General features: G+C 47.4%; 1 protein-coding gene across 2 annotated transcripts; it reads right to left on the bottom strand.

The window, feature by feature from the left end:
- PPP1R3B (protein phosphatase 1 regulatory subunit 3B) lies at positions 5,402–14,280 on the bottom strand. Of its 2 annotated transcripts, none has more exons than XM_005698795.3 (2): positions 14,041–14,280; positions 5,402–7,632 (listed from the first exon to the last, which is right to left on the bottom strand). In XM_005698795.3, exons 1-2 carry the CDS (start codon positions 14,175–14,177, stop codon positions 6,750–6,752), a joined length of 1,020 nt encoding a protein of 339 aa, XP_005698852.2. In that variant the 5' UTR covers positions 14,178–14,280; the 3' UTR covers positions 5,402–6,749. The 2 variants fall into 2 exon arrangements, with proteins under 2 accessions (XP_005698852.2, XP_017897530.1); XM_018042041.1 differs by lacking the exon at positions 14,041–14,280 and adding an exon at positions 13,206–14,009.

The following is a 14,853-nucleotide window of genomic DNA, read 5'->3' as shown; positions in this document are numbered from 1 at the left end:
AACAAACAAACTAGAAAGTTGACTCCAGGCCTCAGCTGAGGGGCTGCAAGTCTCCTCTGAGGGCTCACTCTATGTGATTCTTCAACCGGGGTCAGCAAACTACAGCCCTTGGCCAGTTTGCATTTGGCACACAGCTGAGAATGGTTATTAAATACATATTTAAAAAAAAAAAAAGAATATGTGACATAGGTAAACATGATGTGCAAATCCTAATATAATGACTATGTGGCCCTTTACAGGAAAAGCCTGCCAAGCCCTGATCTAGCCTCCTGATCTTGCATTTGGTGTACAGGCCTAGGGTCCTGGATCATTGTTGTCTTTGGCTCCAAAGAAGAGTGAGTATTACGCATCCTCTTCCTACCTTGTCTCAACTCAAGTCGGGCACAGGGTCTGATACTGGGGAAGTCTCTGGGGAGTGTCACCTACGGGAGAACCCCATGATGATAAAGACCTCTGTTGAGATTACTTGTTTCCTCTCCAGGAATGGGTGATGTGGCAGGGGAAGAACTGAGGGTTAGGGGTTCCTGGGCCACAGGTGAAAGGCAGTGTGGGCTCTGAATCCTTAGATGTGGGGGTAGATGGGGCCCTTTGGAGGTTTCCTACCATCAATCACACCCTGCTGTCCAGCTGGGCCCCAGAATACCCAAATCTTTTAATGTTGACCTTCATGCTTCCACGTGGTCAGTGGTCCTTGCCATAAGCCCTTCATGTATAAAGATGCATGTGTTCAGGGCCTTCCCTGGCTGTCCAGTGGCTAGCACTCTGCAGTTTCACTGCAGGAGGAGCATGGGTTTGATCCCTGGTCAGAGAACTAAGATCCTGTAAGCCACGGGGTGCAGCCAAAAAAAAAAAGATGCAGGTGTTCATGCCTCCCCAGGGAATCACATCTTTTCAGCACGAGGAACTTCTTTTCAGAATCGCCATTTTAGTCTCGGCTCCATGAAAGAGCCTCCAGTTTTGGGGGACAGTTCTTGAAAAAAGAAAAGACTCTCATATGCAGTCCCCTCAGCTTTGTCACCAACCAGCTCTGTGACTCTTGGGAACACATGAAGGGCTTTTGCCTCTTAATCCATAAAAAGCGCTCCCAGAGAGCCCTTCCAGCATGAACACTGATGGTTTTCTGAAGTCCACACCGTCGTCTGGAATGCTCTTGTTCCTGTGACCCTCATGAAGAATGCAAAGTGTACGTGGCACTTCTTACAAGTTTATATTTAGAAGCATTTTAAAAGCAAACATGTTGGCCAACTCTAAGAAGTGCTCAGGGCACTGCCAGAGCCCCTGGTTACCTTATTCCTGCTAAAAATACTCAGAACTCCTTCAGTAGAGCAGTTGACAGGGGGCAGCAGGGTCAAGGCCAGATGCCAGGCTTACCAGGCAGGGGTCCTGCTGATACCCCTGGCAGCACCACCCACCACTTCCCATGGCTCCTAGAGGACTCATCTAAAACATGACTGTCTCATACAGGGTTGAGTAGAAACAGTACCTAGATGACCTCCCTGGAGGCACACTGGGTAAGAACCCGCCTGCCAATGCAGGGGACACAGGTCTGATCCCTGGTCCGAGAAGATGCCACTGAGCAACTAAGCTCATGTTTCCCAACTACTGAAGCCTGCTCACCTAGAGCCCATGCTCCACAAAATAAGCCACTGCAGTGAGAAGCCCAGACTCTGCAACTAGAGGGTAGCCCCGGATCACTGCAATAGAGAAAGCCTGCATGCAGCAACGCAGACCCTGCACCCAGTACGGCCAAAACTGAAGTAACAACAACAACAAAAAAAAACAGAAACAGTACCTAGAAATGGCCTTGCCCATGAGCAACACATATTCCATTGAATTATTCACAGAGCTGGATATTTGCTATTCTGGGGACGTTGCTCTAGAAAAGTGGTTTGGCTTTTTTTTTTTTTCTTCTTTCCTTGTTTCTTTTTACTCTAGACATCTCCTGAATGTCCATCTCACAAATGAGAATTATGTAATGATTATGAAAACCACATTGTATCTCAAGTCGACATTCATAAAAACGAGTGTTCTTTTTTCCCCCTTATTTCTGGAAAGCCAAAACGTGGGCAGTGTTTGCCAGGCTTGAGAAAGATGGTTACGCTTGTAGCTCGCTTTGGGCACTTATTGACCAAGTGCTTAAGACTGAAAATGCTCTTTCTACGACAGAACCACCACTGCCTTTCCCCCGTAGCTGAGACTGACTGGCAGGAAACATCTGGCAGCAGTTGACCTCACCTGCATCCCATCTTCTGAACTTTGAAATAAAACATCTCTGAACTCTTACTTAGGGTGAATGTCCTGCACCCCATGGAGGCAGGGCCCACTAGGAGCTGTGTGGTTTGCTTGTTGCAAAGTCTGTCTGATTAAGAAGTTCAAACTTATGATAGATGCTTTTTAGTTTTCCCACTGTTACATACACTAAACCAAAAATACTCTTCAAGAGCAAGTGAGACGGTAGGAAGAGACCTGGCCTCAGATCATTAAAAACGATTCATAACAACTCAGGCCCCTGAGCCTCTTCCCTGGCAATCATTTTCTTAGTTGTAATCAGCCTTGGCTGCTTTAACAGCTTAAAAAGCAATTACTCCTTTCTCTGCATCTTCCAGCTTTTCAGCTTAGCCACTGATTGTGTCTTAGCCCTTTTGGAAACTGGCCTTCTATATGTGGAAACACACTGATTAAAAATGTTCCTCCCCAGTCTCTGACTCTAAGAGAGTCAGTTTTAAAATAGGACACTTTCCATTTTGGGTTTTCTACCTTTATTACATTTTTGCATTTGAGATCCAAACAAACCACTCTCTTATACCACACACAAGGCATCCATTCTTGTGATTTTTAAAGTGCATTTCCCCGTTTTGTACAAAAATATGTATTTTTTTTAAAAAAACCTGTGGAACTTTCTCGACAAGGCACTTTTAGGCATGAAAATGAAGTTGAGTCTGGTTCTACATTCACATAGAAGAGTGGACTGCCACCACCACGGCTGTGTTCTTGGAGTCCTCACAGGTCCAACTGACTTTAGAAACTGATAAACAAGACTAAAAGCATCCACAGCTTTACAACTTGCGCTCCAATGCTTTACAACCCCAACAAGGAAAAGCTGCCCGTCCGCATGGCTGTCTATCCCTCCCCGTTCAGATGTGTCCCACTTCAGGAAGTGAAGATACGCTGGCAAAGTGTCTTCAGATGACCTGAGAGATCCCATTGTAAGTATAACATCTGAGCCCCAATGTCCGTGGTCATTTCAGGAAAGACGAGAACATCAGGACCTCCCAGGGCAGAAGCCATGGTGCTTTCTCTAGCAAATCACATCCTGTCGAGGGCTTTGATGGAAGGATACTGAAGTTTTCACTCACTGTCCATTGAGAGGGAAACCCTAGCCCACGGCACTTCTGAAAAGTGAGCAAATACTTTTTGGGGGTTTCTACACATATGTATCTATATATAGAAGTCATTTAGTATCCCAGTGACTACAAGTAATGCTTGTTTTTACAAATGTCAAATTATAGGCAAAGATCAAAACCAAAAACATTCTTTAAGCAGTTTAAAATTTACATCTTTATAAAAAACATTGAAAGAGTAATGTTTTGCCACCGTTCCGATTCAATCTTAGAAAATACACTCTACCCTGACTCTGAAATCATTTTAATCTCTGGAGAACTATGTAACTTCACTGTTTCTCGCCTGTAACAAGAACACTTGAAGAAAAAAACAGTCTTGCCCAAATGCTGCCATCTTCCAAGAAACACTGAAAGCTTATTGTATAAAATCTATCTTTAGAGCACCTAGTTTATTTATTGCACCTAATTTGCAAACGTTCCCCAGGACATATGAGGGAATAAATTTGAAACAGAAATGAAGCTGCCTCCCCGCCCCTGGACAGCTGCACCACTGGCAGAAGGCTGGTCCTTTGGCAGGGATGGGGCGGGGGGGGCAAGTTGGGAAGGGGGCCACTTGTCATCATAACCAAGAGGGTCAGACCTATAGGTCAGGCTACAGTCATGTCTCCAGATAAGAAACCTGTCCCTTTCTGAAGTGTGTAGACATATTACTGCTGGTGAGTTAGGATCCGAGGAGAGAACCCCTGGGAGCAGGTCCTGAGGCCAGCTGTTGATATCCTGGGAGAGAACTGGCCCCAAAGCAGATAGCATGCGCGTGCTAAATCACTTTAGTAGTGTCCAACTCTTTACAACTCTATGGACGGCAGCCCGCCAAGCTCCTCTGTCTGTGGGATTCTCCAGGCAGGAACACTGGAGTGGGTTGCCATGCCCTCCTCCAGGGGATCTTCCCAACCCAGGGATCAAACTTAAGTTGTCTACATTAGCAAGTAGGTTCCTCACCACGAGCGCCATGTGGGAAGCCCAAAAGGAGACTGACTGGTGAAGAGGAGATAGTGCTCTTCAGAGGACAAAACCTCACTGCCTGACAATGCTGCCAGGGACCTTGGGCAGGCACTTGCTTTAGTCAGAGAAGGGTCTTTCTTTGCCAGCAGGTAAGGACTTGCCCGGTGGGGTGAGCAACCCAGGTGCACTGGTGAGGGGGTTTGCAACCAGTGCCCCCAGCAGAAAAGCTGGGCTGAGCTGGGAGGAAAGAAGGGTAGGGGGAGGGGTTGTGGTTGTTTTGAAAGAGATACTTATCACTGAATTACCATATTTCAAATTCTGACATGGGAATGCCTTCAGATCACAATGACTGAAAACCATACAGAAGTCACTTGAGGCATTTTTCTCACTAACAGAGAACGATCTGGTCATAAGTACACTTTGTACCTTTCATAAACTGCAGGAGGGAGGGGACTTCTTAAAGCAAAATAAATTCATGACCCGTATAAAATTAGGTTTGCTTCCAAATAGTGTAGATTTACACTCTTGTATAACAATTCTGATCACCAGATTTGTGATATAGAGAATCTTGTCTGTGTACTGGATGTAAGACATGCTTACATAAAACCCAGTTCTGCCCAATGTCAGCATAAGAAAAAAATGTGATTGTCCCTTAAATTATATTAGCATGTAATCCCCCAGTGTTGGCCACCTGGGAGAGACATAAAAAATAAAGCACTAGGTTGCAGACTAATCACAGCCAGTTTTAGGGATAAGAACTCTGTGGAACACCACTTAAGAGCATTTAAAACAATCAAAACATTTTAAAGTTCAAAAAAGAAAAGAAAAAGAACCCAACCACAAAACTCTAGGAGCCAAGAGACTCGAGATCAGCTCAATGCTGATTTACAAAAGCCACAGAAGCCAGGAGGTCTCTTCCAACTGATCTGGAGAATGCAAGTGAAAGAAGGCTCTTTGCGTCCAGGGTCCAGGGTCTGTGTCCCTAGATCTAGGGAGTGGGGCATCCCGTCTCCTGCCTCCCCTTAGGAAGACCTCGCTTTAGTAAGATCAGACAGAAGAAAAACGAGGCGGTCCTTTAATTAAGTTCTGAAAATAAAAACAAAACCCAAACCTTCTACAAATACACATATAAAAGTACTTTTTAAACACTCCCAAGTACCAATGAATCTTGCCCAAGAAAAATCACAGGGTTTGGGGATCCATCGGATGAGGAAAGTCCCAGTAATCTCACAACAATGTGAACCAACAGACTTTTAATGCTTTAGTCCAATGTGTTTAAGAACAATGAGTCTATGATATTTCAGAGTTGGCAAACAGTAAAAGTCAAATCTGCGAACTTGGTGAGGTTTTTCTCCCCATCCCTTTCCACACCCACACACCATAAATAAGAACAACCAAATCAAAGTCCGTGAGGGCTGGTAAGGTGTTGTTTACAACGTGGATGTTGTAAATCACAGTCAAAATACAACCAAATGTTTTCTGGAGGTGTGGAGGATATATTGAATCTGCAAATCCAAACGTCCCAAACATGGCGTAAATGATGACTCTCCAGGAAAAGAGATTCTAAAATCCTTTTGTGAAGAAAGAGACACGGGCAAGCCAGCTGAGCAAGTTACAACAAGTCTTGTAACCAAGCTGTCCAGTAACTCAGGGTAAGAGTGAGGGCTTAGAAAGCTCCTCCAAAGCCAAGAAGAGAAGCTAAGTGTCCCACTCATGCCTGTCCTGCTGGCATCAGCCTAGTGCGCCATTGGTGACACCGCCCAGGAGCCAGCTGACTTCCCATAGCTGGTGTGTCATCCTCTGCTGGGCCGTCAGAGCGGGGTCAGAAAGAGAAAATGCCCGTCTCCATCACAAGTTGATTGGCTTGTATCCTCTTTTCCTGAACATCAGCTGAACTGTGGAAGAAAACCAAGTGCACAAAAATGCAGAGATAAAGTGTAAAGCCCATGTAGACACAGGGCAGCTGCAACAGGTGAGAAGGCCCTGGCTGGGTGGCGAAGACCCCCAGAAGAGGGGCCACGGGGAGGACCGAGGGCTTGCCAGGGGACTGACTTCCCACACCCAAGGGGAGAGGGACTCCTTATCACTGAGTCAACATCCTCTGGCCTGGCCAGGGCTGCCCACAAGCCTGGGTCCTGTCCAGACTCTTTCCAGCATCATCCTGCTCAGACAGACCCTCATTGCCAAACGGACCAGCACAGCCATCTCCTCCAAGTGAGAACCCAGTTCTGTGATCAAAGCCTGGCTGTCTTGGCTGATTGAAGGAGAAAAGTAACTAGGATCCTTTGCTTTCAAAACTGTGTCTGATGGCAGTTCAGCTCTTCTCTAGGCTTCCCTCTCCATCTCAGGATGACTGCAGCTCGGCTCATCGGTGCCCACTGAGCCTGGCTCCATCCCAGGCTGTTACTAGTAGTATGGCCCAAGCTTCTCGTATCCTAAATAACTAGGCCACTCCGGAAACAGACCGTAGGAACACCGAGGGCTTCCAAACTGGTCAAAGGCTATTTCAAAATCTGGTCCGTTTGATGGCTGGGCTGTACCCTGGGTAGACTGCAGCTCCGCTCGGATGATCCTATAGTTTTTGCCTTTGTTGCTGTCCCAGTACGTCTGTCCATTGCACTCGTAGCACACGGCAAACTCCATCCTCTCATAAGACTGAATTTTCTCAGGCAAGCTGATGTCAAAGGAGAACGTGTCCTTGTCTGAACCTGCGTACGTGTCCTTCACGTACCAACAGGGAAAGTCTGTGAAGCTCTTCCAGGTGTCAAAGGTCATCCGGACTTTCACCGTCTTCTCGAACGCGAGGTTCTGCACCTTCACGGTGCCTGCAATGGACCTGTCCTTTAGAACGCAGTTTTCCAGGCACACGTGGTCGGTCTGAAGCCGATTTCTGAAGTCCAGGTAGTCTGCTGATGGCTGCGAGAAATCCAGCACAAAACTCTCACTCTCCGCTGTTGTCAGACTCACGATGCTGTCCAGGAGCTCGGTGATGTTCAGCGGAATATCTAATGGGTCATCGAACTCGGAGAACACTTTGACCATCGTCAGGGCCAGCCCCTGGTTGTCGGCGAAGGACACCCGCTTCTTCACCTTTTTTTCCTGGACCGTCGGAGCCACCGTCCCACTGGCTTCATTCTTGCTGCTCAGCTGAATACAAGGCCTCAGAGGTTTGCTTGGCTTTGGGGCGATCTGGAAGGCGAACCTCTCTCTGCGCAAGGAGGGGGCCATGCAGCTGTACCTGCACTCAATGTCCACGGCCATCACGGGGCTAGAGGAACACGCTAGAACCCTGGCCAAGGGGAAAGACAGAAACAGAAAGGTCAGACAGACATTCGGACTCATCCCTCCAACAGGGACTGGCAAGCTGCGTCTGCCTTCATCTCCGCCCACGAGGCCACAGCTCATTGTTAACTCAAGGGTGGTCCAGTGTGACCATGGTTTCAGGATAGATTAAAAGTGTAAGTGGAGGGGGGGCAGGGGCAGAGGCCTAAGGTTAAAACCAAAGACGTATGGAACAACTGGTCTTAAAACCACTTCAAGGGATCCCCTGTCAGGACTTCTTGAGGCCTTCAGCATGCTGATGATTGTGGGGAATAATGAAAAGACTATGCTGTTTGCGGGGTTTCCAAAACTTATTCCTAATGAGGGAAGCACCTCATTTTTGTGGAGTACAAAATTTTTGTGGAGCGCCTTGCTGAACACAATTTGGTAAATCCTGCTTTCATCCAATAAAAAGAAATTAATTCCTCTCACAAATACTGATTGTCGTTTGCTATGTACCAGGCATGATGCCAGACCCTGGATTCAGTAGGGAAGACCCCAACCTGTCTTCATTCAATGTCCAGTAGATTTTTATATTCTAGTATGTTTTTTAAAAAGTGCCAGCAATTTAGTATTTTTAAACTTTTCATATCAGCGAATAATTGTTTTTCTACAGTGAAAACAGCCTCTATAAGAATAAAAAGCAAAGAGAATCATGCTAAAGATTACATTGAATTTGACTTCATAAAAACAATGTTTTTTCTATAAGGGAATAAAGTAAGTAAAACTAAAAAAAAAAAAAAAAGACAAACTGGGAAAATATTTTCCAAAAAGCATGGCAGTAAAGTGTTAATACCTTAATATATAAAAAGGTTTTATAAAATAATAACAAAGTCAAATATTTCATGTAGAAAAATGAGCAAAGAGCACAAATAGACAATTCATGGAATAAATTTAAAAGTGGCTCATAAAAATGCAAAATGTCAAAGCTTGTAAGTAATTTTTAAAATTCATATGAGAAAACAGTTCCTGTTTTTGTCTAATGAGTTAGGATAGAATTTCAAACGATAATACAAATATCTGTATTAGTCTAAATGGCACAAAATTTCTAAATCTTATACTTTCAGGTTCTTATATCACATACAGGTGTTAAACTTAAGGGCATAATTTAAAATTCATGAAGATTGATGTATTAAATTATTCAATGCAACATTAAGTGGAGAGAGAAATGTGAGAAAATAAACTTGATGACCAATAACAGGTAGCCAATTAAATCAAATATACTATATTCATGTGATACAATTTCATATCATCATTAAAATCATTATTTGTAAAAAAAGATTAAAAAGGCATAAAAATTCATAATGTAAGATTAATGTAAAAAATGGGTTTCCTTGATAGCTAAGTTGGTAAAGAATCTACCTGCAATGTAGGAGACCCTGGTTTGATTCCAGGGTCGGAAAGATCTGCTGGAAAAGAGACAGGCTACCCACTCCAGTATTCTTGGGCTTCCCTTGTGGCTTAGCTGGTAAAGAATCCATCTGCAATGCAGGAGGCCTGGGTTCAATCCCTGGGTTGGGAAGATACCCTGGAGAAGGGTAAGGCTGCACACTTCAGTATTCTGGTCTGGAGAATTCTATACAGTCCAGTCTATACAATCTATACAATCAAGTCTATACTATACAGTCCATGGGGTCACAAAGAGTCTAAAATGACTGAGCGACTTTCATTTTCAATGTAAAAATGGAGAAGATAAAATTATACAGAGAGACTAGACTTGTAGGGCAAAATTATTACACATACACACAGAAAAAAGACTAGAGGTATACTTAAAACTGTCAAAATATCAAGGTGATGGGATTTCAGGAAATTTCTGTTTTCCTGCTTTGTATTGTCCTATCTATTCTTAAAAAAATAGAACTTCTCTAACCAAGAAAACAGAATGAATATAGTAAAACATCTCAGATATCTTAAGATTTGCCAAAAGTCATCAAACACTAATTGCCACACTAGAGCCAAGCCATTTGCATTTCTAAATTACCATGGCAAATTGATATCCTGACTTGACAGTTCCAAAGGGCTAACTGAAGAAGTCAGTGATGAAACCTGGATTAAAATCTTTGGTCTGAGAATCACAGAACACAGGATCTGGATTAGTCACCAATCACATCTTCCTGCATGGCAAAGGCTCTAGTGTGGCAACAGTGAGTGGTGGTATGTTGGGGTACCAACTCTCAGGCCTCCCCTCATCTCCTCTCCATGGAGGGGTGCTATGCTGTAGATTGATGCTGGTAGTTCAGGAGAAAGACTGGCAACATGTTGCTCATCTTCTGACAAGAGTGGAGATCACTGGTCTCACAAACAATACCAGACCCATAAATAATATCTGCTCTTCAGCTTCTGATTTTGATGATCAAATATATAAATAAAAATGAGAAAGTATGAAGACATATTGGGTTTGATCCCATTTTCCAAAACAAACAAAAGAAAATAGCACTTCGTCGGGATGTAGGAATCACTTAGTGATGACCAAGTGGAGAAACCCACACATTCAGAGACAAAACAATAATAACACAAGTACCTGTATTAGTCTGAAATGGCCCAACCTTTCTAAATGCTTTTATCTTAATTTATAGCCAGAAAGTAGCCATCAAGATGCATTTTAAAGGATATGTGTGTTACTGTTTCTCACACCCATGCAATTGTTCTGGAAAGGCAAGTTCAGACTGAACTGGGCAAGAGAGTTAAAAAAAAAATGTCAGTGGGGGGTTCACTAAGGGGTTCAATGTAAAACAAACAAACACCAAAAAACCCTATACTTAACAAGTATTTCAATTTTTCTTTTCCTCTGTTCATTGCAAAACTCTGTTAGAATGCATTGGAATCATTCGGTTCTACTTTTAACACAGGTAGCTTTTGTTTTTTTAATGAATTGTTAATTAAAAATAACCAAACAGCAGGCAAAGCTGCGCATCTCAGCCCTTCCTCCTCTGCCCAGCCCTGACAACCTGGGTATGAACTAAGGGAGGAGGGGTTCCTCCTTGACCACAGCAGCTTCCTCCTGGCCTGAGTCAGCACAAGGTCAACTGCAGGCTCTCTACGTGCGTCCAGCAGGCCTGCAAACCACCCTCATGCGTGCTTTCCCGCACAACCTCATAACAGATCATTAGAAAATGTTTGGGGAGCTCTCAAAATGTTGTCGAAACAGAATTCTAACACAAGGGGATCAGCGAAAGCAATTGCACACTTGAAGTCGACTGCAATTGCTCTCAAGTTCTAAACCGGCCTGTTGGAGAGGCTTAGTTGAAAGCCTTGGTAAAGTTTCAGTATTTGGAACCCAGAGGTATAAATGTACCCCTGTGATCCCTTTTATCACTGAGCTTTAAGAATGGGGGGTTGGGGAGTTGAGGAGGTGAGGCTGGAGTCAGAGCCAGACTCCACTGGCACTGTGGACTGGAATTAGCAAACAATTCCACTGGCACTTTCTAGAGTGGAATTGGTTGTGTGACTTTCTCCATGAAAGGCAAAAGGAAGGTGAACCACCTGGGGGCCCAGGCATTCCTCTTAGGCTCCGGCCCAGAATCCCTTCACTTTCTCGGTGTCACCAGTGCTGGAGGGGAGGTCACTAACCCCTGTGGCCTCAACAGAGGGTGCAGTCTGACTCTTGTCTCCCTTGTCGGTCCTCACAGGTAGATTCCAGTTTTTATTCACCAGATCATTCTCCAAGAACTGGTGCACCAAAGTGCTGGTTTGGTATAAGCCTTCCTGATCTTCTGCTCAGAAATTCCCTGATGGACCCTGACCACGATGACCCACACCCAGACGCACTCCTGTCCCTGGAGACATGCAAGGTAATCAGAGCTTCCTAAGTCCCTGAAAGGCAGGCACCTGGACAGGTGTTTTAATCCTTAAATGGCATGAAAATGATCAGTTCCAACACAGGATGCACTGGGCTGTACTCACGCCCTCTCTTCTGACAGACTCTTTGGGAGCTCTCCCCTTTCCCTCGCCCAAGTCAGGTAATATGAGTCACCAAGGTTGGTCAGGGGGAAAAAAACCAGAAGGAGATGTGGACACTCAACTGAACCAGCAGAGATGACATTGGACCTGGATACCAGTTCTTTGCAGGACAAGGTCATGAGACTGCGAGTAGCTGTTACTCAGACCAGCAGGGATTCTCAAAACTTTTGCTTCCAAATAGATGCCTAGGAGATCCGTCTTGCCCCATGAGAGACTGGACGTGTCTAAAGGTACATTACAGTGTTTCTGGTCAAAAAGAGGACAAACCCTAACACTCCATGCAAATTAGAGAGAACATGGAGAGTTTTGCATAAAAGCTTTCCCTGTTTCACTAGTGACAAACAACACACCCTCTCAAGATAGCTTGCAAGGGTTACACGTCATGGTGATTTTTCTCTAAAGTCTATCAACTTGTACAGAAAATAACCCTATAACCTTCACAGTTTCAAGCAGCTGAACTACTGACTCTCTGGCTGTGCCTTTTATAGAAGGCAAATCTTTTTCTTTTGTATTGAGGCCAACACATTGCCTCCCCCATTCTCTTGCACCCTGATAAGAAAAGACAGAAATATCAGACACACCAATAACTCACCAGGATCACTGAAGCTACATTGTGAAGGTAAGCATTCACAACCAAGTTACCAGGTATAATTTTTGTTTTAAAGACATGGTCACCTACCCCTTTTGGCATTTCTCTATTTGCTCCCAAAAGGTTTGGCTGCCATAGTGTGAACAAAGTTGGCATCTTTCCCATGGTTCTCTGACCATGGGGCTGTTATTCACAGCCCTAGATGCCACTTGGACGCCTTTATTCTGTCACCACCATCCAAAGCATCTCTGAGATAAATATCTGTGGATGAGGTTACATATTATAGGAAAGAGATAAGTTAAAATGGCATAGTGTCTGCATCTAAAAGTGTCCAATATGAAATATAGCGCACTGGCCTAGGACCGCCTACATGACGCTGTGGCACTCAGGGCAAATTACTCAACCTCTCTGGGCTTGAGCTTCTCCCCTGAGATCCCTTTGAGCTCTGACATTCTGGGTTGCTGATACTGCCTGATGGTTCTTCTTCCCCCTAACTTTTCCCTAAATACCTCAACTTTACTTTTGGGGTAAATCCTCCAGCTGTCTTCACTTCAGTCTTGGCTTCTGGACAACCCTGCCAAATGAACCATTACCTCTTCTCCTCTGCACCCCAGCCTGAAGGCCTTCCTCTGGCTTCTCCTGGGCCGTGGGTCTCCCAGGGAGGCCTGGCCACACAGACCACAGGCCCCAACATCTTCTAGCAACTCTCCAAGTTCTCAATTTTCTCCTCTCCTGCAGCAAACAATACCAGGAGAAAGCCCAAACCTTCTAGTATGTTCTGGGCTCTCTGCTCCCTCTTTTGCACTGAGTCGCTTCCACACCTCTTTCTCTGGACTCAAAAGGGTGGCTGGAACAGGACACGGGGGCAGGCCAGGGAGTCCTGGCTTCGAAGATCCCACAGGTCACTGTCCCCTGGGTCCAGCCAGGCCCGGGCTGCATCCCGCCCCCAACCCCTCCCCGATATCCTTCGCCGGGGGCGGGGGGGAACCCACCTGTGGGGCCGCGGGGAAGCCCCCTTTCCAGCTGGCTCGCCGCATCGGAGAACCCGGAGGGAGGTGGCAGGGGAAGCTGCCGCCACCAGACTACGTGAGCCTCGGTGTGTGTCCGGGAGGCAGGGCTTGGGCTGGGTTCCCGGAGTTGTGACCGGCAGGGGGAGGAAGACGACGAGGAGGAGGAGCCCTAGTTATCATACCAGGGCGGGGCGGCGGGGCCACCCCGGACGGAGAGGCGCCACGAGAGCGTCCCCGCGCGGCCACCTCGACCCCGCCGGCCCAGGACGGCCCGTCTGGGGGCCGGGGACCCGATGTGGCTCGGCTCCGAGTGGCCCCAGCCGCCGGTGCGGATCCGTGTCCCATAGCCCTCGGCGACCTGAGAGATCACCCAGTGTGTTTCCCTACGTTGTAACGGGCAATCGAGGCGGGGTGAGAGACGCAGCGACTTTCCCTTGTGCTCAAGATCCCAGGGCTCAGCTCTAGGAGTGTCGGTTCCCAGGCGGAAAAGCCTAGTGTCAGGTTCGAACTCGGCACAGTAGGGACCAAAAGTGGTCTGGACTCCCAGCCCCAGCCTCCCATCATGACCAGGACCCCCAACCGGTGCATCACGTGGGTGCGGCCAGGCTCCATCCAACCTCTGGTCCCTGCATTGCCCTCTCACCGAGGTAGCAACAGTTTCCTCAAGCCCTTCTACAGTGTCCCATGCCCAGAGTGTAACTGCAAGCTGGCCTGAGAAAGTGTGTGCGGCAGGAACCAGAGAGGGTCCCTGATGCGTGCCCTCGTCGCCGTTTCTGCGGTCGGGCACCGGGCCTTGCGGGCTTGCTGGGGGACGTACCTGGTACAGCTCATAAGCCCCGAAGTGCAGAGGCGCCAGCCTGCGGCAGCATCCCAGCCAAGGTGGCAGGGGCAGCGGCGGCGACAGCAGGAGCGGGGCCCGGGGCTCAGGTGGGCGCCCTCCGCGGGCAGCCGCATCCGTCCGTGCGCTAGACCAGCCCGCCCGCCTCCTCCCTGCGGCCCCTCACCTGGGACTCTAACTCCCAGCCGCCGCGCGGCTCCCTTTAACTTTCAGGCCACCTCTCCCAACTCGGGACCCCTTCCCAGACCCCCCTTTCCCGTGAACGCCCCCCGCAGCCAATGGGCGCGCCCGAGACGAACGCCGTCCACCAATAACCGCGGAGCCGCGGTCCCCCCGCCCCCCCATCACCGCCGCGCCACGTGATAGGCTGCGCGCCCGGAGCGATAGGGCCGGGTTCCAAGGGCTGGGAAGGGGGCGATGGGTCACAATTTCATCCGAAGCCGGGGGAACGGGCGCCAGGGGGCAGAGGCACTTGCCTGCTGCACGGCATCCCGTTACAGCCAGAGGGCTGGACGCCGGCGCCTGGCACAGTTCCCACTCCCTAGGCAAAGTCCTAGCCGGGAAAAGTCACCCTACGCGCGCGGACGGGATTGCAGAGCCATTCACCCGTCCCGTCGGCCCCGCCTTTGCCTTACTCTTCAGCCACGGGGTTCACAGGTGACCGCTAGTTCCTCCATCACACGTGGAGCCCCGGGGGAGCCCCGAGAGAATGCCCAATGCGTTTCCCTCCGTTTTAAGTGGAGCCTTTTCAGGATCAGTATCCCCAGCTTCTAGGATACTGTTGAAAATAAG

Source organism: Capra hircus, chromosome 27 (assembly GCF_001704415.2).
Source record: "Capra hircus breed San Clemente chromosome 27, ASM170441v1, whole genome shotgun sequence".
NCBI classification, from domain to species: Eukaryota; Metazoa; Chordata; class Mammalia; order Artiodactyla; family Bovidae; genus Capra; species Capra hircus.
Note: the sequence above shows the minus strand (reverse complement) of the source record. Positions and strands in the feature narration are given on the sequence as shown.

Coding starts and splice junctions, on each gene's coding strand:
- PPP1R3B (XM_005698795.3), bottom strand. CDS start 14,177: ATGCGGCTGCCCGCGGAGGGCGCCCACCTGAGCCCCGGGCCCCGCTCC. Junction 7,633..14,040: donor GGGCTTATGAGCTGTACCAG/GTACGTCCCCCA, acceptor CCCCTTGGCCAG/GGTTCTAGCGTGTTCCTCTA.